Source organism: Phalacrocorax aristotelis, chromosome 1, assembly GCF_949628215.1.
Source record: "Phalacrocorax aristotelis chromosome 1, bGulAri2.1, whole genome shotgun sequence".
Classification (NCBI taxonomy): Eukaryota; Metazoa; Chordata; class Aves; order Suliformes; family Phalacrocoracidae; genus Phalacrocorax; species Phalacrocorax aristotelis.
Genome location: NC_134276.1, coordinates 171,865,329 through 171,893,174, shown reverse-complemented (window position 1 = coordinate 171,893,174; position 27,846 = coordinate 171,865,329). Strand labels below are relative to the sequence as shown.

Below are 27,846 nucleotides of genomic sequence, written 5' to 3'. Positions count from 1 at the left end.
AAAGGCTTTTTTTTTTTCTGTTCCTTTTTTTTTTTTCCCCCGGCATCAGATATGTGCTAATCAGCAGTCCTAGCACTTTGGTCATTTTAGAAAACACATGGTTGACAGACATCTAAGAGAAGAAAAATACATAAAGGGAAAGCAGTGTATCTGAAAGTATTTTACATTTATACCTTCTAGGTACTGTCCATACGTTTACTTTGTAGGCTTTTAATTCCAGGATCTGTTTGAATTTTGCTGGAGCTAAACTTTGTTCAGAAAAAAATTCAATTCATTTAATCAAAAGTGTTAAACAGATTGATCTGCAAAATATGAACATGGCAACCCAGGAATTACTCATGTACTCTCTGTTAGCAAAGTCTCTAGCTCAGAGTTAGAAATCTTGTTCGGAAACTGAGGAGAACACCTCAGTTATACACCTTCTCTCTGGATTCACAGCAGTGTGCTGGAGAAGGATTTGAGATCATCTGCTACATCAGAAATGAAATCATTTGACTTAACCACATAGTTGTAAAATTCTCATGTTTTGCCTTCCTTCATTTTTTTTTTCCTGGGGTCCAATATTTAATTAGCTATATAAAGTGGATCGGCTTTAGCTCCATCCCAAAGTCCTTACTGAGGAAGTAGGATTTACAAGTCCGTATGCCTGCTCCAAAACAGCATGAGATGGGATTTGAACACCTACCTGCTATGTGAAAATGGTAACTACCTGGCTATTGGGAAACAGTGTCTCGCCAGGGCCAGAATTGTCTGGTTTCTGACTGTCCCTTCTGTTATGCTTTACTTGGTAGCCATGATCTGAGGAGGCCTAAGACACTGGGTCCGACTGGTGAGATAGGCAGGAGAAAGCCTTGTTGAAAATGCCCCTGGGGTTACATGTGAGCTTGGGATTTGGATGTCTCGCACAAACAGGACGTGGGCAGTTCTGACATGCCCACTGGCAGAAACTATGTGGACTTAAGCACCACTGGGGCAACTACAGGGTAACAGCAGATAAGTAGGGGTTTTAAGGATCTTTGAAGCAGTTAAACACTGCTGAAAGAGAATGGAAATTAAAAATGTATGGGTATAAGTCAATTTTTAAAATGGGACTTAGGAATTTTTAAAAATATTCTGATAACTCAAAACTAAATTTAAATACACAGCATAAATGCAAGTGCATTTTTTTGTCCTACAATATCATAAAAGAATATTTTTTAACGGAGTACATGCTCGATTATATATTCCTTTACAGCAGCTTCATGCAGGGAAACTCCAGCTGAATAAAGCTAATGTAACAGAGCAGAAAATCAAGCTCACTGTCTGGTATAGTCTCCAATTCACATTCCTAAAAAGAGATGTGGAAGTGGACCCAAAGATTAGGGGATATCAAATCTCCAGGCTTTTGGTCCAAGCCAGTCAGAATGCTCCTGTTTCACTGAGTGTCAATATAAAGGTCTAAACAGTCTGTCCTTATTTAGCAGAGCCAACAGCCTTGCACCTATTAGCAGTTAACTCATGAGACTGCCCATGCATTTAAGCACAAGTATACTATTAAGTACATAAATAGGCACTGTTTACTTGGCTAAAGTGGTGCCAGTTTTAACATCTTGAATGGCTGAAATCTCAAGACAACAAGGTTTACTAATTCTTATAAATATCCTCCAAAATATGACTTCTCATAAACGTGTGACTGTTTTCAACTATGTTGACAACAGTCCCATGTCCCCTGAAGTTATTTCAGAGTCCTGACTGTGTGTAGAGCTGATTCCAGTGTCAGAGTCTGTATCATTTATGTCCAGATTAGTCACTCTATGAACAAAGTCAGGAACAGCAATGCTGTTACTGGAGATGCCACTGCCCTTGGATGGCTCTTCATTTGATGGAAGCCTAGTTTCAATACTGTCTTTCACATGTAGTAAATTGAATTCTTCTGTAAGAAGTTCATATTCTTTTTCCTTCTTTTGAAGCAATGAGTCCCTGTATGTAAGTTCTTTCTGAATACAGCTCAAGTATGAGTTGATTCTCAGACCATCTTTCATACTTTTTTCCAGCTCATATTTTACATTTTCCAAATTTGTGTTTTCCACTTCAGCATTAGCAGCTCCTTCCGTACGAACATCATCTCCATTTTTTTCTGTGCATATACCATGTACCTCTCTTTCAATTTCAGCACACAGCTTCTCTATTAATTGTTTGTGATGTTTCAGTCTCTCTTCAACCTGTAGCATTCCCTCACTTTTGCTCAAATAGTCATGCATCTCTTTCTGTTCATCTGGCCTACTCCCTTGCTGCTCAGCCTCACTTGGATTGATCATTAAATAGGAGTCCTGCACATAATTTTCTCCATCATTGGCCACACGATCTAGATGGAATTTTGCTTCACATTTTTCAATTTCCATATCTAGTTCCTTCATTCTAAGGACTTGTTGATGAATGGTATGATCTTGAGAAATTATCAGATGAATCAGTGTCTCCATATTATCTCTCTCTTGCTGAACGCTGTCCTGTTTAAGCTTGGCCAGTTTCCGGAAAGTCTTCCTGACAATTTTCTTTTGCTTGTCTATCGGCAACATCTTCATGTAATTTGCTGGACTGAGCTCCCACTGTTTTTCTACATTTTGTACTACTTTAGCTTCAGCTGTCTTCCACAATGGAAATGAGAGGAAAGCATCTGACTTTACCAACACAAAGTGCAAATTAGACTGCTCTTCCCCCCAGGCCTTCCAAAGTCTCAGAATCTTTGTCAAGGGAGGAAGTACTCGCTCTGAGCCTCTCCATTTTTCTACAATGCAGTAATCACTAGGTTTTCCAAAAAGGACCTTTTTCTCTCCAAATGTCGCCTGGTGTTCCTCAAGCAGTGCTTGAATTACTTCTGCGCAGGTTGTGCGCTTTGTCAGGCCGCATACAATCTTCTCTTCCTGGCAAACCCAAACCACAATCTCCCTCTCATTTGAAGCCATGTCCTTGTTGGGAGACCTGGAAAACAAGAGACCAAATATAAATTATGTAACAATGACACAGACTATATGAATACTAGCTATAATTCTGATACGACTACCACATTGAAAAGTTCCCGTATTATCATAAAAGTCAATACACTTCATTAAATTACATGAAGAAATACCTTTGGATTGAATAACAGAAAAATACACCCATTCCAGCTGCTACTCTAATATTATTACTAGTCCAGCTGAATGTGACACAAAGTGTCTTTAATCAAGTTTAGGTTTTGTACGCATAATAAATGTGTATTAACAATAAGTTACAAAGTTTGGCAATCTGTATTACATTTCCAGGCTGTCCTAGTATAACATAACTTTCAGATCTGCACATCTGTTCTCATCACACAGACGCTGCACAAACATTCGTAAGCTCTTAATATCATCAAGGCTTTTGAAGGGAAGAATCATGCCTCCGAATATGCACTGAACATAGATAGACTGCGAAAAGATGACTGAACACCAAGTTAAAAGAACTTGATGACAGGATAAATCTACAGCTCTTTTGCCACTCCTGCACCCACACAAACATAAACACGATTGTTTTCCATCATGATTTTTCGCTAAAAAGTCTCAAGAAATTTGTTGCTTTTCCTGAAGTACCAAATAGCCTGAATTCCAATGAGTTGTGAGAATGCCAGCTGCAAGAGAATACATATATAGATCTGTATTTTATAACATTTTTAATGACACAGAAATGCCAGAAAATGTAAAAAGTTAATCTTTTCATTTATTTATGAATTCCAAGGACTGTGGTATTAACCTGACATTAGCAGCTGGTACCTCCTTACTCACTGAGATACTTTACTTCAGGTACCTGAGATCCCATTATGGCCACTGTAGCTGTCTTATCAAAACAATCAGCGGAGCCTAGAGAAGTGATTCAGCTGACCAAATGTAGAAGTTCACCCTACAGTTAACTCTTAAGTTTGTCCCCATCAGAGTAGCCCTGGACTGCCATGGGCCTACATTGGCAGAGTGGCCTTGAGGAGCCTGTCCGGGATATTCCTGTCCTCTAGCCTCTACATGCATAATTTGTTGCTTGCTCAGACCTGGTGATTTGGCCTCTTGCCTAAAATGATAAAACATTAAATTCCCTGAAGAAAAATGCATTTCTTTGGATTTTCTGGTATCACTTCCAGTTCATTTGAATGAATGAGGTTTAACCCAGTCTGACAGAGAAAGCTTGAAATTTAAAATGACAATTCAGACAATATTCTGAGGGCTCAGGACTACATTTATTTCTACTGGGGCTACTTATTTGCAGTACTTTTCTAGTCTTTTGAGCTGTAGTAGGAATGGAGTTTTACTTGGTGTAATTAGGGTTATACCCTGTGATTATTAAAGCAATCCAACTTGTTTCTTTTTCTTAATTACTACACAACACGAGAGACAAACTGCAATCCAATAAATTGAACCATGATTGACTCAGCTCTAGGTGGCAGACCAGGAGGCAATAATCCTCAAAAGATGGGAGACTGCAAATGAATACAAATAAAACCTACAAGAATGAGTTTATTAGTAACATCACACAGGAGAGCTCTATCCAACTACATTGATCCAGGTCTTGGAACATTCTTCTGTAAAATTTGTGGTTTGGTAGATTACTCTGAGTAATTATATCATTTGCCCACTTCAATAGCTCCCTCTTATAGGTCAGCATTTTAAAGCAATTATTTTTTTTAAAACCAGTGTTCAGAAGTTTAATAATTTTTTCCATAGATTACTTCTCAAAATAGGAAAGCTTATAGACATAGAAAATGGCAGAATGGCATAAAGAAACAGAAATATTCACGTTTACATGATGGGGGGGAGAGAATGAATGACAATATGATATTAAATGTCCTTAATGTTATGTATGTCACATGCTAAAAAAACAGTATGTGTAAGGTTTTTTGTGTTTACAAAATACAGGATGCTATAGAAATATTGTCTGTTAACAGACTGACAGTTAAATGAAACTTACACAAATAGACAATTGCAATGTAAGTCAGCTGTGCCTGTCAAATAACTCAGTATTTGTTTGACACTACAGATATGAAAAGAAAACACAGATAAACCAGAGTTACATTATATGTTAAGTATAAAATTATGCAAAATGAATTATCAAAAATACAGCATCTCAATGTTCACTACTGATACATAAATAATCGACCTAGAAATAGAAGAAGATTATCAGTCATTGAGTTTCAACTTACAGAAGTACTGACAGAAAATTAAAAATTAAGTAGGCATAAAAATATACGAAATACTAGATTGGAACTTTGAGGCAGTAAATCCAGATCATATCTTTCCTGTTGTTTTTTTGTAATCAATAAATACATTTCAGGGAATACATGTTATCTCAGCCTTTTAGCATTCTTCTGAGAGTCTTATGCAATTTGCACATTGAAACTCTTCACATTTTTTTCTTATTCTTGTTTTTGGTTGATTGCCATATTGTCTGCTCGTCAATATTTTTAGCATGTAACAGATTATGTGAGTTAAGCAGAAGCTTACGGTCTCTTTTCCTCCTGGCTCCTTTAAAGCTTTCCTATTAAGACAGTTTCTCTCTGTGATATTAGTAAATCTTCAGATAAATTTGAAAACCCCATAGATGCCCCATAATAGTAGTGTAATGATAAATAGAGCTTTGCTATACGCATTTTTACATGGACTTCCCACTGACTTCAGCAACAGTTAAGCAAACTTCTGATGGAAATACATTGTTTATTGTAAAGCAATCTCTACAGCATCTCTGCAAACAGTAGGGATATAAGATAACATTTTTAAATTACTGTTTTCAGTAACTTTCTAGCTGTTTATCACTCCCCATTATTTTTTCAGTTACAATGCACCTGTCTAATCAGACTTTACACTGAGCTTTTTGGGGAAGTATTTTTCTTTACCTTGTCTATAGCATATTTAACATACTGAAGTCCAAAACTAGTAGTAGCACTGAAGGAACGGATAATATATGCACAAGCAGGTACACAAAGAACTCAAGAAGCTTACACATAAAAATATTTACACATGTATATGTATGTATAGCGTATGTAACAAACCTTGTGATTATATTATCACCTTTTACAGAAAAGTAGAGAAAAAAAAGAAATTCTGAACATTGCTGTAATTCTTGGATCAAAAGAGAACTGTAAAGTGCAGATTCTTTTATTATTTTTTCCATGTGTTTGTCACAACATATATTATCTCATTTTTATTCAGTAGCCTCACTAAATTTTTGATCTTTCTTTTTAATCAAAAAGAATCAACAAGTCATTTATAGTCTTATGGTGCCGTGGAATTCTAATATCATCTAAAAAAACAAAAATATACTTTATTATCTTCCACTATAAAATGGTAAGCTGATGTAGGCTACCATGGACTTTTAAAGTAAAATTTATTGTATAATTCTTTAGTGATAGTTAATTCAGGTAGTGCCAAACAAAAATGAAGCTTCAGCATGTCAACCACAGAGTAACAATTTTTAGTGTCTTGCTTTCAGGATGCAAGAAGATGCTAATAGTAGGAACCATCTTTCATTAAGCTGTGCTTTCCTCAGAGAAAGTGGAGACCAGATTCTGCATCTACAAAGTAGAATTCATCTCACTTAGGCATCTGGAAGTTTCTCCAAGGAGAAAGTCACCTGAGCCTAAACTATCTGTGCTCACTGGGATGAATCTTCAAATGAAGTTATTTCTCTCTTTCATTAACTACAAGAGACCTATGTGGCCACCTTCAACTAAATAGCTCATTTTCAGATAGCTAAATACTGGTGAGAGTAATCCGGTCAGATTCTGGTTTATTGACTGAGAGGAATGTAATAAGAATGGTTCAGACAGCAGTGGATTTAATAAAGATAGTTAAACATGGGACCTACATATTATGACTTCATAGCTTAGTTTAGATGCTGACTATTCCATTTGCTGTTCAATTTATTAATATCATTTATAAGGAAATCTAGGAAGTAATTTCAATACTAAGGAAGACATAATCCAATTTGTAACTTCTCATCTTGAATAAGTGTTGGTCATTGACAGTGATTATTTTTTTCCTGAGATGTAATACTAAAAATAATAATATTCAGCAACAAGATCTGCTTTTACATGGTCATTTCAATGAAGAAGCAAGCTTCTTAGATTTACTGATTCCTTAGCCTTGACATCTTGCAGTTTTGTACAGAAAGCAAAAGAACTGTTATTTTTAAATAACCTATCAATTAATGAGTCTCTAATAGCTAAGGTGTTTATCCAGTCTAAATGTTTGACCTCCTTGAAGAACAATTTCAGTAGCAACTTATTCAAACTAGCTATGCAATTTCTTCACTTTTAAAAAAAGTTTATTGCTGTTGCTGTAAACAGGCTTTAAAGATTTCAGTTCTGGCTTGAATTCTGTTTCTTTGAATTGATCACTGAAATGTTCTATTTATCCATCTATGATTTTAAAGCCTTTTTGATAATGAGAACATGCAGACCTATCTTTTTTCACAAAGTCACTTGTTGCTCAGAAACAGATGAGAATCTAAGCTTAAGAATGGTCAAAAGTACATTTCGAATCTCTTTTGTTTGTTTTGATTGCTAGTTTTATGCCTTCTACTCTTTGCTTCTCTTCATAATGACCCAAAACAGCACCCTAATCACGTTACAGACCTCACACAAAAGCTTGATTGTGGCAGCAGAAGCTGATTGCTGTGTGTCAGATATACACTTCATTAATTTATTATTCAGGCTTAGGGGTAGACAGGTAATACATTCCAGCAATGGATAGACAAAACAAAAACATGTACTTACGTTGCACAAAGTCATAAATTTGAGATAACTTAAATGCTGGAAGCAGCACTTTTGATATTCACTAACTTTAAAGTATGTCTGGCACAAAAACATACATATCAAACACATAATTCTCTGCCTTCCTGAAATTTTAACATTCTTCCTAAATATTCAACATGTAATCATACCAATCAAATAAAGGAATCCCCTACTTTTTAGAATTTCATCTACATGTCTACAAGATGCTTGGTTTTTCTACTTTCAGGAAACATTCTGTTGGGACTAGATCACTTACATATCATATTGTCAGCAGATTAATATAGTGTTTCTGAAATATCATTGACATTGAAAGAATATTTTGTCTTTGCTGAGAAAAAAACATAGGTAAAACTCTTCTCTCCCTTAACTGTAATAAATTCTTTGTAGCTTTTCACAGAAAAATAAAATGGAATTCCATTCTCAACATTCCTATATTTCTTGACATATCGTCCCCCAAGGAACTAATCAAACTGAGTAACTCAAAAATACTTAGATCATGGCCAGAAATTTCACAACCAAGACATTTTCATGAACCCCTTGCTAGCACTATTGTTTAACGCTTTACTAATTTTCAGTCAGCATGACCAATTGAACCAATTTTAAGTCAACATGACCATGAAAGTTTTTGTGTTAGTAAAGAGATTAAAACCTTGGGATTATGTTCATGATCAAAAATGGTATGAATTGCCGCCTCCCAGTCACTGAAATCATTTATGCAGAATAAAAAAATCGGCAGATGAAAATAAATGGCACACAAAGTAATACATTAATATTTGCTTGAAAATGTATGCAACTTAATAATTTATTAATTTGACATCAAAGAGTATATGCTGAAAAGCTATTTGTGTGAAATAGCTTTGTCATTTTTCCAATTTATTTTCAATTTATTGGGGAAATCATGTTTTATAGTCTTAATTTTCAGAGGTGGAAGAGCTTTTACCTATTATGTATGAATTAAATTACTGTTAATCAGATGTCATAACACTGTATTTGTTAGAGAGTACAAATGTTTGTGGGTTGAAATATTCTTGTACTTCTTAGTGTAATAATGTCACCTTTTTTTCTTTCATCATTGCATCTGGAAGTGGCATATAATCTATAATTAATTATCCTTTGTGTCAGAAGGATTGCTTCTAGCATTATGCTAGCAGATGATATAACTAATTTATCCAATTTTAGTGTAGAAAATTAATCAGATTTTGTACTTTTGACGTCTTCTCTTCATCTATTTTTTTATTTTTGATGCTGTGCTTGCATAAATATATTTCAGCACACATAAGACCCAGAAAGCCACACAACTGTCACTTGCAATGCAAAAAAAAAGCAACAGAACAGCAATTCATATACAGCCTCCTACTGACATCATAAACCCCCTCAATAGCACATTTGAACATACAGTCGAACATATAGTTATCAGACGATAACTGTGGTTTATGGTTGACTGGCTGCCATGATGGGGTCCTCAGCTGACCAGAGCTCTCAGGTAGGTATGCTGTTGTCATGACGTCCCCAGAGTAAGACCAAAGTGTTTCTAAACTTCTAAGAAACAAACACGACAGTATGTCAAGACACCACCCAGAACAATTCACTTTGGTAGAGATACCAAAAGCAACTACGTGACAGAATAGACAAAAGAAAGCTTTAAGAGACAACCCTGCTGCTGCCTACTGCATCCTTGCAGTGAGGTCCTTGCCTAAAGTTTCAGTGCCTGCTATCTCAGTGCTTTCCTGGAATCCACAGAGAGACATTAAAGCTTCAGGCAGACCCAGGCAGCGTCTGTGCTCCCTGTGCCTCTCAGAGGGCTCTCCCTCTCAGCTGCACTCTCCCAGCTCCCAATCAAGACCTTTTTTGCCTCCTCTGCTACCTACCATGCTGCACAGTGGGGACCAATCCCCCAGCCAAGCCTGCCCAGCTGCTGAGCCACTTGCTCTCTTTTAAAAACAGTGTGACACAATGGCATAAAACATCCTGGTGAAAAAAGAGACATCTGCTACACAAGCATTAAATAACCCAGTGTTTTCAAGGTGGTCTTTAAGCATGCTTCTGGGCCATACAAACCTGCCCACTTGGATTTTGGCAAGTATGTGTTTGTGCTATGGTCTTCTCTTTATTCTGCACCTGTAACTGTTTCCTTCATGTGAAAGTGCCCTGAGAACACATGCCTTGCTTAAGCACTGGCTAATAACCTCATTATCTCTTTATCTTAGATTGGAGTCATAACTACCTATCAAAGAAATCTGACGGCTTTTAATTATATTTACTTGCTGGAAATAAGGAGGCCAATATTAGAGGGACACCTACCTGATACAAACCTGCATTTGTAGCATAGGACACATGCTCCATGTCATTTGAGAGCTTCTGATACCAGCGACTTTGACATATCAAGGTATATAAGGGCTAATTAGTTTATCAGTTGCCACATGCCATTCAGAAATGATAATATAATATTGCTTTTATTATTTATTTTTCAAAATCTCAGCATGTTACCGTAGATATGTACAAATATATACATAAAAACACATATGAGACAGTGGAAGAACATTCTGAAAGAAAAGATTGAAACATATTTTGGCTCTGTGGGATTTTTATCTGTGAAATTTGTAAAGAAGTAAAGCTATTGGTGCCATGTGTTGCAGCCCTTGCTTGGAAGAAACTCTAATTTAATTTGATCCAAACGGATTTTTGACAGTGAGTTTAAACATTAAAGCTATAAAGAATACACAGCCCATATGAAAGCTGAGGTCAGATGTATTTCAACCTTTCAGGCACAAATGGATTATACTAGAAGTTCACACTAAATTTATTCAGACTACGCACATTTAATCCACCTTTTTTCTCAACTTTCTGTCACCTTCTATAAAGTTATTCAGAAAGCAAAAAAGGTCAAATCTTATACTCAGTATGCCCCCTGCCTAAGTAGATTACATGCTCCTGAGTTTCCTAAGGGCAGCAATGAGGAAGTATCTACTCTCTCACTACGCAATGAAGCTGGAATTACTCCAAAGCCTTAGGGATTCAAGACAGCCTATTAACTAACTGCATTCCCCTTTACCTATACCTAAAAAACAATAATAATGGATGCATAGTTAACGTCCATATCAGGTAGGAGATAAAAATTCCTTTCATATTATGTCAGAAACTTGGTCCTTCTTCGCTTCTGCATCACAGGGAAGTCAGGGCAACGTCTAGCTAAAAAGTGTCATGGCAAGGCAGGGCTGGTACTTTAACAACAACAGCCACCCCTTCAACATAGAAATCAGAGCAGTCCCAAAACTGCAGAAAGAATTGTAACCAACACCATACAACTTCTGAAAAAATAATTCTTTCAAAAGAAATAACTACAATTTCTCTCTACCATCTGTTTCTGTATCCATTTAATGTTGCTCTGTGATAAAGCTTCTTCCTTCACAGAAATGTACGTAGGCATTTATTAAAAATAAAAGAAAATTAGGCATCTAGATATTCACGTGACTTTTTCAGATGCACACTTATACAGAGTAGTCTGGATGTTCTAACTGCAAAATTTCAAATATTTGAAACAAGAAAATAATTTAAACAAAGGCTATTTTAACTAGCTATGTACAACTCATTTCTCCTAGTATAAGCGTATGTTAATTTTGTAATTCCTTTTTAAATGCATAATTTTTTAACTCAGCCAGATTCCCATACTGTCAGAAAGCCTTTATGAAATGTTTTAACTAGCAACACCTGTTGAAAATTATGTCCTAGATCAATTATCATGTGTGCACTTAAAACTACAGCTAGTTCCTTAATTGTTTCTGCAGAGGAATGCCATCACCTCAGTTAGCTATTGTACAAAATTACATACATTATAACTCAGCAATGATCTATGGTGAAAATTTCTGTTCATCCAATCATTTTACACTATATTTGTGCTCTACAGCAAATTTCAGTTAAATAGTTTTGAATTGGAATGGGATAGTACTATTCTGTCATAGAACAAATAACGTGAAAGGTATGGAGGTCATTCATACCACAGTTCTTCCTGACTTGAAATGTCACACTTCAGTAAAAATCCCATGGGAGATCATGTGCTTCATCCTAATAACTGTACTTCTTGGAGACGGGTGACTGAACAGGGACCAATATTTAAGAAGAATAAAAAGGAGAAAAAAGACCATGACACTATGTAAAACAGATATAAAAGAATAAAAGCAGCCAACAGGAAGAACAAACAAGGACTGACAGTAATAATTCTACCATCTGATAAGTAAATGGATAGCAGAGTTTATACTATGTAGAAAATAAGCCAAGAAACTGCACTATCTCAAATGTTGAGCTAATAGGAAAAAAAGAAATAAAAGACATCATAGGAGGAGTTGTACACCTTCCTCACTAGATAAGAGTGATAGTTATGGTGGATTATCCTGAACACCCTCATGCCTCCCTCGATTTAATAATGACATTTCCCTCTGCCATTGCTCCAGTGGCCAATCCTGTTTTGCAAAAATCTCATTTGCAAAGTTCAAGTGCAGATTTTGAGCATAGGTGACCAAAGGGCTACTAAGTCCTCCAATTCACCTATTAGCTCTGCCCTATATGGTGTTTATGCTTCCAATCACTTAACCTACAGGCAAGTGCAAAGGCTGCAGTCTTCATTCAGATGAAAACTGCACCTGCCCCTGCCCTTTTCTCCTGCCTTACCTCTGAAATTATTCCTCTCCCCCTAAGGGCACACATTTTCTATAAATTACATCTATGCTTTAAATCTGCCTTCCTGTCAGACAAATCATCATTTCTTCATTGTATATTCAAAGTCATAATGTTGGTAAGTGGATATTAGTTAAAAAAATGTTTGGAATTGCAGTGAGTAACATCAGCAAGCGTGCTGCATACACAAAATACCATGACAGGCAACGTGTTCATCCTATCAGGTCTGCATATGTGGTGGCCTGACACAGTGGAGGTCTGAGAACAGAGGAGAGCTAGCTGTCCACCAAAATATTTTCTAAGAGGAGCAAAAATAACAACAATTTGCTTTACTGGGAAAACACACTTTGATGCATATACTGCAACCGCTACTAAGGAAGCAGCTGTCATACAGGAATGGGAGATCCAGGAAAAACTCCAGAGCCAGAACAAACATTGACGTATTCAGTGGTAATTATTCTTTAGACCATGATGGGGGGAATGGAAAGATGAGCATTTTCAAATTCCTCATTGTTAGTGAGCAACATGCAAAGTCTGGGAATATCAATATAGCAAATGCTACATCTTGATTTTGGGCAACGGATAGCTCTCACTAGTTGACAAATTAAGATGCCTATAACAAGAATTTTGCTACACTGCAAAAATATAATTCTTTATATTGTTCCTGTGCCTATTTAAGTGCCTATGCGTATTTAAGAACTGGTTGAACTATACAAGCTTTATGGGGGTCCCATTAATAATAAACAGAATGTGTCTAAAATTCCATCACTTTCAATAATACAGAGGAAGCAGAATCATTTACATCTCATTCAGAACATAGGCTTCTAAGTGACAAAGTCAGAGCTGCTGTTACAGCTAATAGAAACTTGGTATATCTAAATTCTCCCATTAGTATTTTTATAACTGCCTTTTAGAAGCACCCTGGCTGTTTATAAGCTTTTGAGATCAAAGAAGCAAGGGGAATTCCAAGGGTTGAAAGCACGATTTTTGTTGTTGTTGTTCCATGAAATTCAGTTCAGCCTTCGTTGAAAGGCAAACGTATACTATTTCCCTCCCCTGGGTTTATGGACATCTTGCCCAGTGAAAAAATAAACACAAAGCATTCTGAGGTTGGGTCTGGACTGCTAAAATATGAACAAAGCACACTATATGGAAGGCAGTGATAATAAGGTAAGTCAAAGGGAAAAAGGGGAAAAAAGGAAAAAGGAACAAGATAGACAAGGAAATAATATTATTTCATGCAACCTTTCCAACACTCTTTGGGCTAAAGGGGGCTGGAATAGTTACCTTCTTATGAACCCTTATATACAGTGCATGGCTCAAACAGTTCAGTGTACCTCGTCTCTTCTGGTGGCACCCTGTGAAGCAGATGCTAACCTTTCACAACGAAAACAAAGAAAGTCCAGATGGACTTGGTTTCTTTTCACCAATTGCCAAGTTGAACTCACGCTCAGCAAAGCATCTCTTTTCCGTATAGTCTTTTCCTGATGGCTACCTACTTCAACTACTTCTATAGCTGCTCTAGCAGCAGCCTGTGGTGAATAATCAGAGTTTGGACCCTGTATTTCTTGATTCTGAAGAGGAACATTGTAGGAATCAGTATTTTTATCTTCTGTTTTTAAATACCACAACACTCCCCAGACCCATGTGCCAAATATACAAAATCAGGAAAATCATAATCCTAAATACAGTTTTTACTGCTAAATCTAGTTTTGTAGTTTAGCAACTGCATGACTTAAGATTTCATGAAGTAGTTTAGGCAATCTGATGTCTACCTGATATTCCGACCTTCCTGCTTGCGCCAGCTCTGCCAGTTTAAGCAAAGGGTTTCCAGCTTGTTAAACTGGCAGCAAGTTAACCCTGAAAAAAAAAGAAAAAGGAGGAAAAAAAAAAAAAAGAAAAAAGGGCAGGGGGGAAAAAGGGGGAAAATGAGGAAAAAAAGGGGGGAAAAGGGGGGAAATAGGGAAGAATAAAAAGGAAAAGCTTTTTTTTTTTTTTTTAAGTAGTGCTCCCTGGGTTGTGTTCTATGGTATCAGGTGAGAATAGTACCAGTGCAAAGAAAACAGCAGAGAGTAGTCAGGAACCTGGAAAGGGGTCTTAGGACTGCCCTTTGTGCAACAGCAAGACTTTAGATCTGTTCAGCCATCTCATCAAACACCACCCTTTCTTAACTTTTTGACATCTAACGATCTTTCAAAATAGGGTGGGTTTTTTTTGTATATTGTAAAACCTAGTTTGAATATTGCTTTACAGTTTGTCAGGAGTGAGAAAGGCAGGATGAGCTTTAATTTTCTTCTGTATTTATTGCAATAGGTTTTGCAGAGAGTGAACCACCCCACTTTGAAATTATACTGTATGATCTTCCCCTTTTCATTTGCTTTCATTAAAGAATATTAAAGATGTCACCTCAAAAGGGGTTCTATCCAGACATCATTTACAATTCTTTTTTTTTTTTCCTTCCAAATTTCTCCCTCAAACTTTCTGAGAGATAATTCAGTGACAAATGTGTTCCATTACTTAAATATTTGAAGAGCTGAAAGGAAAAAAGGATGAGATGATGAAGTGGACTCTTATATAAATCTTCACCCTAAAGAGCTAAATTGAGTACCAGATACATAATTATGCTAACAAGAAGAGTGGACATAAATTTAAAAAAAAGAAACCTGAAGCATTTTAGTGTCCATTGACAATCTGAGAGATTTGTGCAGTTTATGCTTTCAAGTAATTTTCTAAAATTGCTTATCAATGCATGCTTCAATATATCATTAGTCAGGCACAGGCTGATAGGGTCTGAAATATCACCACATCCTCTCTGAAGAAGCTACTGAACAAATGAAATAAATTGTTAACCTTACCAACGGTGCTCTACCCTAGCAATGGATATGCTAACGAGGGCACAGGAGCTTGCTATACTAGTTCTAGCTAGCTGAGCAAGAGAGATAGGGAAGGAAAAAAGGGAGGAATTACTGCCTGGAAGCAAGGTTACTGCTGGTTCATAAAGATCAAGAGTAATGGGAAATTGGCTGGATTAATGTAAAAAAGAAAGTGTAGGCAAGAGAGAGATACAGAGAATAGTATCCAGTAGCACACACACACAATTTTTAGCTGTAAGATGAAGGAAGCTGACTGCAGAGGAAATTCATTCCAAGATCCAGATAAAAAGCCATGTGAATTCTAAAAAATTTGAATGATCATGACTTACACCTAAAAACTGTTGTAGAAAAGAGATGAGTACAGACAGTGAGTTTCCAGCTGGGGCCACCTGAAGGAGCTCATAGCTATATCAGTTATCCATCACAACCCTACCCCTGGAGCTGAGCTGCTTGTCTGACTATTCTCCAAACCACATGAGTCACGATGAACTAGACCATAAAGATAAAGCCCTTGTTAAACTGTCTAAGATAACCTACCTGAATGTGATTGAATAGTTTAGGAAGAAATCATTCAAAAATTTGATGCAGCTGAAAAGATGGTAACCCCTGGCAAAGGATTTGTGATGAACAGTGAGAGCAGGTGTGGGCCAAAAAACCTGCAGGGAGCACAGCTGAAGCCAAATGAGGTCAGGTGTCTGTGGCTAAAGACCAAGGCAGGCCCAAGAAATAATAGGGCTAGTTTTGCGAGACGCATCTATGGCAGAACAGTGATTATCCCAAGAAGGCTGTGACACTAGAGAGACACTGCAAGCTACTTGTCTTTAGTTCACAGAAAGTCAGACTGAGTCAACATTTAAATTAATCCAATGTTTCTTTATTTCACATATCCAAATGTCTTTGCAGGTGGGGATCCTTTCAACATATGAGCAATTCAGATGACTTCATAGCTCAGGGAGGATAAAAAGGCAGTTTACTTCTAACAAGGCATGTCATAAGTTGAATGGATACCGCAGTGACAGCTGAATGAAGGCATTCTTCCTTCTGCCATGCAAACAACTCTGATGTTTGGAGAAATATATGTATTTAGCATTCTTCCATGACATGTTCACATTCTGTTTGTCACTTCTGACTTTTAAAGAACCCTTGTATATATCCAGTTTTGTAATATGTTGATGCATATGTATGTAATCTACAGGCATGGTTATTTCTGCACATATTGTTTATATATACACGATGGTTTGGGGTTTGTGATGTATTTTATTGTACATTAGCTGTAGATACAGGTTAGATCTATAAGATATGTGACAGTATATCTTATGTGCTACACATATGCATTACATGATCACATACCACAAAGTGTCATATATGCATTTATATACTGAATATATCCCTAGCATGCACAAACTCTTTAGCAGAAAGAAATATGCTCAAGTCGCAGTCAAGCACTCAAAAATTTTAACCATTGGTGTTAGTTTTCCGTGCTACTTAGTTCAATGAAAATGAATTTGATTCAGCATACCCATAGCAAGGTGCATTCTCTCCCTTACATTGGACCCCTGCCTCACTTGAATGCGTACAAGAGACAATACTCAGTTTTGCCAGAGCCACAGAAAGTACTGAGGCATTGCAAACACCGAGCGTTACAACTTTCAGGTGTCTTCCCCACTGCTGAAATTCATAGTCCTCCCTTGGACATCTAAACTTCCACAAAAAGTGCCATGGAAGAGTTCGACTCCTAACAATGGGATTTGCTGACACCAGCAAGTTCAGCAGGAGCTGACCTAAAGTAGTCAGAAACGTGAAAAAAAAGGCAGGACTTAGGTAATGTTAGACTACATTCAGATGTTCACTGCATAAAAAAAATAACAGTATTAATTAGAACAACAGCCAAAAGCCTGATCCCCTTCTGCCGCTGAAGCCTTCAACACAAATCCATCTTTCTCTGGGTTACTGTAACTCATATGAACCAGCACAAAATGGAACAGCTTCAACAGGAAATACTGAGAGAATTTCAGTTTAGAATAGCTTGACAGGTCTTTCCTGACAAATACATGTTAAGGATGCCAGGGAGGGCATCTCACAGGGATGCTCTGGCCACCGGGGCACCTGGCTGCAGTTTCTGCCTTGCACATGCCCTGAACAGGGCTATTAGATGGGACTTCAGGGTGGAAAAACTGAAAGACTGCCTTTTTCTTAATTTTGGTAAGGTGTGAGGGAGGCACATAACTGCAGGGTTTTCAGTACCAGTGTAAGATGTGATGGGAGTATAGGTGGCTGGGGAGTGCTGCCAGGATTTAATAATAATTTTGTGAACATCAAAAGTTCTTAAAGCTTGTCTTGACATTTAGGTACCAAAGTCTCGTTCATAGATCTAGCCCTTATTACTTACATCTGTTCTGTTTGTGTTCATTTTATGTTTTGTATCCTATGTATGGTACTACCCTTTATAGAAGGCACTTTTTTTTTTTTTTTTTATTTAAGCTTTTGCTGTATTCCTTTTATCACCAGATCTTCAATTGTTCCACAAGCTGACACATTACTGAATTTATCTCCACATATTCTTGTAGGGAGAGAGCTCCCTTTTACAAGCCGAAGCACAAAAAGATTTAGGCCAAAGCTATACACTCATTTAAATTCCCACTCTGACTAACTGAATTGATATCTATAGAGATGTCCAAAGCAGGACATCCATCAACTTCCTTTGCTCAGCCTTTGTGCAAAACGGATCACAGGACATTGAATCAGGAAATAAGGAACACGTAGTGAGTAACCACTTTTGTAAACTGAGGTTTATGTGACTTGCTCAATATCATGTAGGAATTTTGGGGCAGAGGCAGGGAAGACATCCATGCTGTTAGGATGGCTCTCCCTTAATCACACATTATCCACACGTAATTCACTTTTCCATTCACTATACCCTTTTTAATTTCTAAAATGAGTGGTACAAAAGATGGTTAATTAGGTGCTCTACAAAGTCCGAGCATGCTCCATGAAGACCTTCCCTTTGAAAGTGATTGGGGTGGAGATCATGTCATCTACCTTAAGCTATTTAAAATGTAGATGTGTAGTCAAAGATAATATTCTGTCCTTCCTCTGTAATCAGTGGCATAAGATAGGCACCTCCAAAAGGGTGACTAATCCTATAGTGAAAGCCTGTCTAAGGCTAAATGAATTGCCCTCTGGAAGTGTTTAGATGTATCCATTAACTACAAAGAGTACCTAGATGACTAGATACCTAAATTTTCAGTGGTTCAAGTTGAGTAAGATGAAGCTCGACTTTTGTGTTTTACTGTGTACCTGAATATTATGAACAGCGTGAGTGTCGGTAAAAGTAAGCACTGTGACCATCTACAACTGCAGTTCCAAAAATAACTCAGATCTTTGTCTGACACCTCTAGTGGCCTTTCATGGGTAAACAAACCTGATTAGTTATCTACCTAGACCTTAAAGTACCAGAAGTCTGGGAAAGTGCAGTAAAGTCAGTACCAATCTTAAATTTTTGTTAGAAAACTGGATTTGTGCAGAGCTTTTTGGTAAAACAGGGCACTAACAGCAAAGTGGCTCTGCGAGATACAGGCAACAATCAAGTTAAACAAGTATACTTAGTGCCTTAGCAATCAGCAGAGGAAGTCTGTCAACAGGTGATGTCCAAGTGAAATAACAGTTCAGAACATCAATTTATCAATTTTGAAGCCAACAGCAACAAGACCAGCTGAAAATCAGTGTATGATCCCGCATTTATAAATATCATTAAGCCACTCTTTGATCAGTGAGCAGAATCTGATAACTTCCTGTGACAAATGAGGCACACTATGTCACCAAAACTGTGCCCCAACTGTTGCTCTGAAAAATCTTGTCGTTTGAAAGTGCTTTCACAGTGGAAACTACCCTCTGCAGAAATAATACTTTTGAATTTGGAGGAGGTTGGGGAAAACAAAGCAAGGTGTTCCACATGGATGAAGGAATCTATTAACACAGAGCCAATTCCAGGTTCAAGACCCCAGGGCAGACTCTTAAAAACTCATAGTCTTCACTGAACTAAATTATTCCACTGAGGTCATGCATCCTTACAACTTAAAGTAAGGTAAACATATTTTCCTGACCAAAACAAAACTTGGTCTAATAGATTATTACATTTTTATAAACCTGATTTTGTCCCTGAACATGACAATGTTATGCTTTTGCATATTTATTTTAAGATTTGTTAGTTTTGTATTATTAAAAAGAGGACAAAATAAATACCTTGTGCTTTTCAAGGGAGATGATTGTATTTTCCATTATGTTGGGAAATTCTTAACTCAGATTTCTTTACATTAATGAAAGAGAACAGTTAGGGGTGGAGAAGAAAGCAAATTTATCAGATTGACAGTTTTGACCCTCAAAATAGACAAACCATATTTATGTATTTCATTCACAGCAAATACCTACCCTCTGTATAAATATATTTTACTCCTATCATTACTCTGCAGCTGATGAACGAATAAAAAAAAAAAAAACCAAACCCCAACCAACACCAACCCAGGAAAACAGAGTTTTACATCACCTCCAAGATTACAACATAAGAAATAAATTGGTAGCCTGGCTTCTTCTAATGCTAACGCTCAAAAAATATATGTCTAGCAACAATCTAAACTGCAAATGAAATGGTTCCAACTGACAGAGGCAAGCACGTACTCAGGCAGACAGGAGTGAGAGTAAACCGGAAAAGGTTGGTGAAAGAGAAACACATCTTTATTTAAAGTGCATTTGAGGTGTGCTAAACTTGCACCAGAAAATTTTCTTTCAAGTTTAGTGTCTTTTATTTCTCTCCACATGATATCAGGACTTTCATAGCACTAAAAATATAATTGCATGAAAACTTATTATCATTACCAGTAAAAATCTTCCTTTCTGATTTTTGGTTTCAAAAGTTAACTTTCTTTCCTTATGTTCACCTCACAAAACCACCTCAAAACCTGTTAAGATACACAAGGCATTTTTTTTTTATTTCTGATTCTGTGATGTTACTATCTTCCTCACAAACCATTTCAAACATTATGAAAAATTTTAGACCGTTGAAAATTCCTCAGTGAATCATGTGAAATCAAACCTAAACAATCCACAGTGTATTTGCATTTCTCTGCGTGGCAGCCAGCTCTAGTGGTCTGTACAAGAATTAGAAACAAGGAACTCCCAGATTTTATTCATACCTCTCCCACTAACTGGCTTTCACACTCTGCACTTCTACAGATTTTTACACTGTCTAGTCATGCCCTACTTATTTTCCTGAGGCATGTAAATATTATCACCCAAATTACAGCTAAGGAAAACTAAGTATGCTTATCAGTTGTCTGAGGTCACAAACAAGTTGGTATCATTAACACTATTACAACATGTGCCCCTTAAATGCATTTTCTGGATAGGCCAAGACAGGAAAAGGCAACTAGTGGGTGCTCTTTTGAGAAAGGTGCTCAAAATTTTTCTTTTGGACAAGGCTCCAGAAAAAATGCAACTTCCACATCACTAACTAGCCCTTGGCTTTCATGTTTATGTGTAACACATATGCAAGAGAAATGATTTATGAAAAATTCTCATTTTTATTGCAAGAATTTTGCACGTCCATGGAAAATTTACAATCTGGAAGGTAAAATGCCATCACCAGAATCTGCATAAATACTATACTGCACTCAGCAGTTCTAAGTAGTTTTTTCTAATGGGTGACACAGACAGAATAGTTGATTAAAAAAAAAAAGACCAGACACAAACTCTGCACGATATTTGTCTGTAATATAGTATCTTACCTGCCTGAAAATTACACTGAACTGTATTTGTTTAGTTCTGCAGAGGATGATTCTGGCCTTTGTTACACAAATAAATCTAGTCATCTGTTTTCCACTCTAATTCCATTTGGTTGGTCACTTTTTCTTTCTGTTCACCCTGAAACTATTTGACTTTTATCTGTTGTTGTCTTGTGTGATACTTGGGGAACTGCTAGCATAGCAACACTGCAGAAGACAACAGAAAGTCACCACCTTGAGACTATCATAACACATAAGAGAAACAACAGAAGTGACATTAATAGCTCATTTACCTGTGCACACATGGGTACCAACATGTTCAACATTCAGTTCTAGGCTTCACTTAGTGTGTGGTCTTAGAAACTTTATCTTGCATCATCCTTTCTGTCACCATTAATAAGGATTTACCTACATACTAAACGTAGAAGTTAGACAAACTAATTAAGGCTTGTACAGCATGTGTGATGTTAATGCTTGCAAATAATAATGTTTAAGATCATAATTTGAAGTTATTATTCATCATATAAACCAAACAAAATAAAAACATAAGATTTTCTGAGCGTAAGTGTATACCTTTGCAGGTCAATCAAGAGGTACTACTCTGTGATTGTCACTGACTTTTATTAAAGTTTTTAGAATTAAAAAAAAAAACCACCTCTTAAAACTTACACCTCTCTACTGAAAATACTACCCATTTAGCAATGCCTCTTTTCTCTGCACGTAAAATGCTCATTTTTCATCAGTAAAATAGGAAATCAACACTGACCAGCAAGATTTTTCTCCTGAAATACTAAAAATATGTTTCTTTGTCTGAAGTATATCTTCTCAGCCTGATTCTACATTATAGTAGTGTTTCAGATTAGCTTCAGCTTAACCTAGGTAATGCTCTTTCCTTAGATGGTATAGTATTACACACAACTATTACTCATTTTATTTACTCCCTTGGAATGAAATTGCTGTCTGCCCTCCTGGAATAGTAGATAATTAACTCTTTAGAAATAAGGTTAGTGTTTTGCTAGACGAAAAGCTCTTCCTGAAAGTGAAGTGAACAAATATGTACCAAGATTATTAGAAAAGGTATGCAAACATTTTGACCCCTGAGACAAAGCTGACAAGCCAGACCAGAAAATAAATTATAGTGTATGAACTCTGGCTCAGAAAGTAACCTCTTCTTTGATAGTTCACTAATACATCTCATGCTCAAGGAAAAGTAAAAATAAGAATGTGTTCCACGATTACCAAACAAGCACCATCTTTTCAGTCTAAAAATTTAACACAGATAGCACCACTTATTCTAAATAAGCATTTATCCACCCCATCCAAGATACATACCAAACGCCTGGTAGTCTTGAATCAAAAAGCAACTTTATAGCTTCATATAAACTTTTCTCCGGGTATGCTCATCCAAGAGGAGAGGTATTAGACATCTCACGCGATCCCATGAGACTTACAGTGTGGGTCATACACTGTTCATTTAGATAAGCAGCTGATCTCCAAGAGCTTTTCCAATCAAAACCTAAATGCAGAGTATATCAGTTTTGCTTCACCAAGGCTTAAAATGTACAGCAGCGTACTCAGCTGTGGAGCAGTAGAGATGTTCAGAGTAATACATCACTCTACAAACTAGGTACGATGAGAAACTGCTGGAGGGAGGGAGGAAGGGAGGGAACATGGTAATGTTAGGTCAATATCAGATAGATGAAGTCTCTAATCTAATTCATTAACCTACACTGTAATATAAAACCTGAGAGAATAATTGAATGTTTCTCTCACTGGGGAGGGGCCTCTGACTGTCAGGACAGGAAGAACTCCCTCTATATCCGTATGAATGAATGGATATATACGGTCTGTCTTTCTCCCTGTGAACCAGAGATGAGCTGATGAAAGAGAGGCAGACATAAAGAGCAGGCAAAGTAGATCTTTGCCTTCTATACAGAAACAGTATGCTAACTGCTGTGCTACTGAGATATTGACAGTAAAAGATGGAAAAAAAACAGGAAGGAAAAGCAAAAGCAATAAATACATTTAAATAATAACAGATTTGTAACACAACTGTTTCATCATCAAACAGTACTGTGGGTTCAGATGTGTTGTATGTCAACACAGCATACAAATGGTTGTGGTAAACAGGACCAGTATGAATTACACTGGCAAAAAATATTTCTCAAGCTATTTGTGCCTAACAGGACAGTCCTACAACATCAACGACAACTATGTGAAAAAGATGGATTCTCTGTACTCGCTCCCTTTCAGACTGCTACTTCCCTGGCTACAACTTGGATGGAACAGTAGAGCTTCAACAAGTTTGGGTAAGGTTTATGTAAACACTCAAGGAAGTGGCCTCAGTGAAAGAGGGCTAGCAATGGAGACAGCTTTCTTGGTGTGAGATCACTGGGCAGATAAGCCAATGATAGATCCAGATATCCTTGAGATGGTGGGTAACATCTGAAGTATTTAAATGAACCTAAAGACCCATTCTCCAAACTGACTAAATCTAGCACCCAAGAGCAGAGAAGTCCTAATCTTACAGAAAATCAATGGGGCATAGATTCCTGCTCTACTTAGCAACCAGGAAGTCATACACAATGTGAAACCCTGGTACATAAACACTCCAAGTATATATGCTTTGCATTTGTTGCTCATATTTGGCTAGGGAGCTGTGTTACCTCACAGAATCACAGGTTGGAAGGGACCTCAGGGATCATCTAGTCCAACCTTTCTAGGAAGAGCAGAGTCTAAACAAGATGGCCCAGCACTACCTCTGTGCAGTGCAATGTGTTAGATCAATTACCTGCAAAGAACTCAGGCCCTTTCTCTTACTCCATCTTGGGCTGAGCATTTCCTCATATCACCACGTTCCCGCTCCCTGAGAATAGCCTCTTTAAGAGATTTGCATAAAAATAAATCCCCTTGAGTTTATTCATGTTAAGGAGGCTTAGCCCTGCAGGAAACTGTCCCTCTTCCTTTACCGCCTTAGAGGGTACAACCTATCCCTGCTGAGCACATTTGGATTTGTAGGTGGGTGGGGCATGGCCTTGCTACCTTTTGGATGTATTGTTCTCCTGGGGACACACTGACAAGCACATACATGCTCTGGGGACTATGATTATTTCTGGATGTCACAGGAGGTCAAAGAATAGTAGGAAAACTCCTCATAACTCCTGAAAAAGATATCAAGATATCACTTTCTCTTTCTGGCCAAGAAAAATATGTTGGGCTACATTCCTAGCGGCTGCTCCTCTGAAATCAAATCAGGGCTTACAGTGATCTAATGGTTACCTAGGCTTTGTGCTGCCTCTCTGCATGAGTGAGATTTCAGCAGCCCAGGTGAGTAATACCAACTGGAGATCTCTCAAAAAAAAGCAGTTCAGCACAGGTTTTGTCTTCCTGAGGTTCAATCTCAGTTTCTTTCTCTACAGACTTGTGGCAACACAGCCAACATCCCCCGCCTCTTGGTCAAATACCTCATACACACAGATACAGTTAGAGCAACATCTGTCTTTGAACTCTGAGGTTTTAAGGGCAGAGTCTGACATTTTGTGATCTGGATCTGAAAAGTCTGCTATGAAACAGGGCCCTGATCTGGAACCTCTGGGCAATGCTGCTGGACAAGCACTAATTGCAGAGGTGTCACCTTGTTATCTGAGCAAATGACTATAACACCTTCATTTTCCTTCTGGCTCCTCTTCCAACTATCTTTGTTGCCTTGACTTAGCTTTATGTTCTCCTGTAAAGACAGGTTTTATTCCTCATCTGCTTATCTTACAACTCTCAGGAGTTATATTTGCATGTAGTTAATGGTCATTAAATACTTTCAGTGAAAAAGCAAAGTGGGAAAAGAGGGAAGGAGAGTGCTTATTCCTCCTGTACTCCACCTTTACTCAATAATTTTTCTGTTACAAAAACTGAGTTTCTCAAAAAGAAGGACTAGACCTAATAAACAAAGCAGCAGATTAAATATATATGCATATGTACGCCCCTTTTCAGTCCCTCTTTACAGGTAGGCAAACTAACACAAGGTAATGAGCCACAAGTTCCGACTCCCCAACTACTGCTCTAAACACAGTCAAAGATTTTAAGCTGAACTTACTTGCTTTTCAAGGTTTCAAGTGAGTCCACAAAGATACAATTATAATGAAAAAAGAATTATTACCTAGCTCTTCAATCATACGAGACCCTTTTGCTAACTGCATAAGTAAAGCTTAATTAATTCTCAAAATTCATTATCAAAAGCTAACGTTAAATACACAGCGATTTAAATTAGATTAAATAAGAATTATGTAGTTTGCACTGTTCTTGACAAACTTCCCCCACCCCGTGCCCATTTCTGTAGTCACAAGACTTTCAGCCCCTTCTTATTGCCAGAACACCTCTCTACCATTACAGGCATTAATTTGGATTTTTTTCAGGGGGGATGGGAGGGGTAAAATGAGAAGAAAGTGCTAGATGTTCACAGTAATGGTTCCTTTGATATTTTAATTTTTATTGGCTATTTAAAGCTTTGGATTATGACTTTCTTTTCCTGAGGAATAAAATGTCACGTCAGCAAACACAGTGAGATTGATGCAATTAGTATGAGGATATTTTAGACGTCCAAAAAAGAAACACTTTCAGCATTGAACGGAGTAGAACTTTAGTAGTAATAAATTTACAGCTCTATGTAAAACCAATTTAATAAAGGTTCAGACCCACCTTTCCAGACCTTCTGAACATAAAATGGCCATATGAGAAGTACATAAAAGTTTTTCTGTTTCCAGACACATTAGCAAAATACACTGTTTAATCAGTAACCTACAGCATTAATAATTCTAAAATAGTATCCCATTTTTTAAACCTTGACTGTTACAGTCTTTCTGACTTGTATTCCATATAATATGCTAAGTTCCCAACAAATACAATCCCCCCCACCCCCCGAATAACTCTCAGTGTATCGAATGGGAAAACCAAAAGCCAAACCTCGAAAAAAAAAATCAGGACATTGTTACACGACTTTTTAGGGTCCAATTATATTCCCTCTATAAAAGACTTTCCCTTGCGTACCCTCAAATATGACTTAAATTTCAGCGGCGAGCACCAGTTAGAGAGGGGAAGAGATTACAAGTGACTTTTTAGTTTCTCGCTCAGCTAAACTTGCAGCGATCTGTTTCTGTTCAGTCTTAGCATCTAGCTAAGATGGGTTCGGCCTCTGTAGATTCCATAGGGTCCAAGCAAATTTACTCCACTCCACGCACATTTACTCTTTAAAAAAAACATAAAAAATCTAGTGCCATCCTAGCACTTAACATTATTACAGAACTCTTTTTCTTCTTTTTACAGTTGGTGTGCGTGGCATGTGCAAGCACGCACAACGTGAGGGGCAAAGTCCCCGTAAAGAAACTTCGCAGGACCCAACCCAGGGACCACAGCTGTCACCCGCTGTTTTTCTCTAGCCAAAACCCCACAGGCAGTCAAGTCCAGCTCAGACTAAAGGCTAACCAAAGAAATCATCCACCCCCTGCCCACGCTGGAAGGCCGATGCTCTCCTACCTCCCAGGCTTACAGCCCTCGCAGGGGTTCAGGGACGGGGTTCATGCTAAAGGGTTGCAGGATGCGGCTCTCCCTCCCAGGCAAACGGGGGTAAAGCGGTGGGCGAGGGGCCCGGAGCCCGGCCCGGGCCTCCCCTGAGAAACTCGGGGAGCTGTTTCCCAGGGCGGGTGGGGGCTCCGGGCCCCCCCCGGCCGTCGGCACTTGCCGCCCAGGCAGGACCCGCACGCTGGGGCCGCCAGCTTTCCCTCCCAGCCCCGGCCGAGTCTCACCTTGTCAGCACGGGGGACTTGCAATGCTCGCCTGGGTCTGGAGGGGCGAGGTTCAAAGTTAGGAAAAGCTATCTTGCTCTCACTGAAAACACTGCCCAGGAGTCCAAAGAGACGGAGTGAAGAGGAGAGAGGCAGGTCCGGGGCGCGGGGGGCGCCCCTTCCCGCCCCGCTCCCCCCGGCCCGGCTCCCACTCGCAGGTGAGCCCCCAAGTTAGGGCTCCCGGGAGCGGCACTGGTCCGGAGCGACACATCCTTCCCCCAGCACCAAAAAAAGAGTAGAAAAGAAATCCATCCCACATCGCCCTCCCTTTTCCTCCACGTACCCACGCACTTTACCTGTTTTTATGCCGGGTTTTTAATAAATTCCTTCCAAAGGGAGCCATGATCCCAGCGGCAGAAGCATAACATCAGCGATCCCCAAACAATTCGAGGGTGTTCCCTTTTCCCCTATTTTTTTTCCCTGAGCGCCTTCCAGCTTGTTAATAGTCACAGAGCGTAACGATGAGCTGGAAGTTGTGCAATTTACTGCTAACTTTGAACTCCGGCTTGTTGCTGCTGCTGCTGCTGCACCTTTGGAGTCCTGCCCAGCTGCAAACTTGAAGGAGGCGTTTAGGAGCAGGAAAAAGAAGGGGGGGGGGGGGGGGAGCGCACTTGCTCTTGTGATGTGAAGTTATGCACAGAACTTGCTAAACTTTCAGCCTCGTCACCCTCAGGGCACCAGCCAGCAAATGGGAAAGCAGGGGTTTTGCTCCGGTGGGGAAATCTGTAAAAACGCACAACAAAAGGGCTGAAAACTTTCCCCGCGAGGCTCCAGCCACTTCAGGTCAAGTCGTTCAGCTAAAAACCGGCGTTAATGAAGGGCAAGCAACAGTTGCCACACCAGTTCTCAGTACATAACAACCCGCCTTTTCAGTACCTCTTTCTAAGGTGTTGGACAAGTAAAGGGAAGATGAAGGTAAAAAG

At 38.3% G+C, this 27,846-nt stretch overlaps 1 protein-coding gene across 3 annotated transcripts; it reads right to left on the bottom strand.

The window, feature by feature from the left end:
• On the bottom strand, positions 1 to 27,709 carry RASSF9 (Ras association domain family member 9). Of its 3 annotated transcripts, none has more exons than XM_075080699.1 (2): positions 27,220 to 27,709; positions 1 to 2,958 (listed from the first exon to the last, which is right to left on the bottom strand). In XM_075080699.1, the coding sequence occupies exons 1-2, from the start codon at positions 27,264 to 27,266 to the stop codon at positions 1,683 to 1,685; spliced, it is 1,323 nt and encodes a 440-aa protein (XP_074936800.1). In that variant the 5' UTR covers positions 27,267 to 27,709; the 3' UTR covers positions 1 to 1,682. The 3 variants fall into 3 exon arrangements, with proteins under 3 accessions (XP_074936800.1, XP_074936801.1, XP_074936803.1); XM_075080700.1 differs by lacking the exon at positions 27,220 to 27,709 and adding an exon at positions 26,885 to 27,119; XM_075080702.1 differs by lacking the exon at positions 27,220 to 27,709 and adding an exon at positions 26,616 to 26,867.
• Between the last annotated feature and the right edge of the window lie 137 nt (positions 27,710 to 27,846).

Excerpts from the sequence above, each read along its gene's own strand:
- RASSF9 (XM_075080699.1), bottom strand. The coding sequence starts at position 27,266 with ATGGCTCCCTTTGGAAGGAATTTATTAAAAACCCGGCATAAAAACAG. Across the intron at positions 2,959-27,219 it reads AAAACCCGGCATAAAAACAG|GTCTCCCAACAAGGACATGG; the intron begins GTAAAGTGCGTG and ends CTTGTTTTCCAG.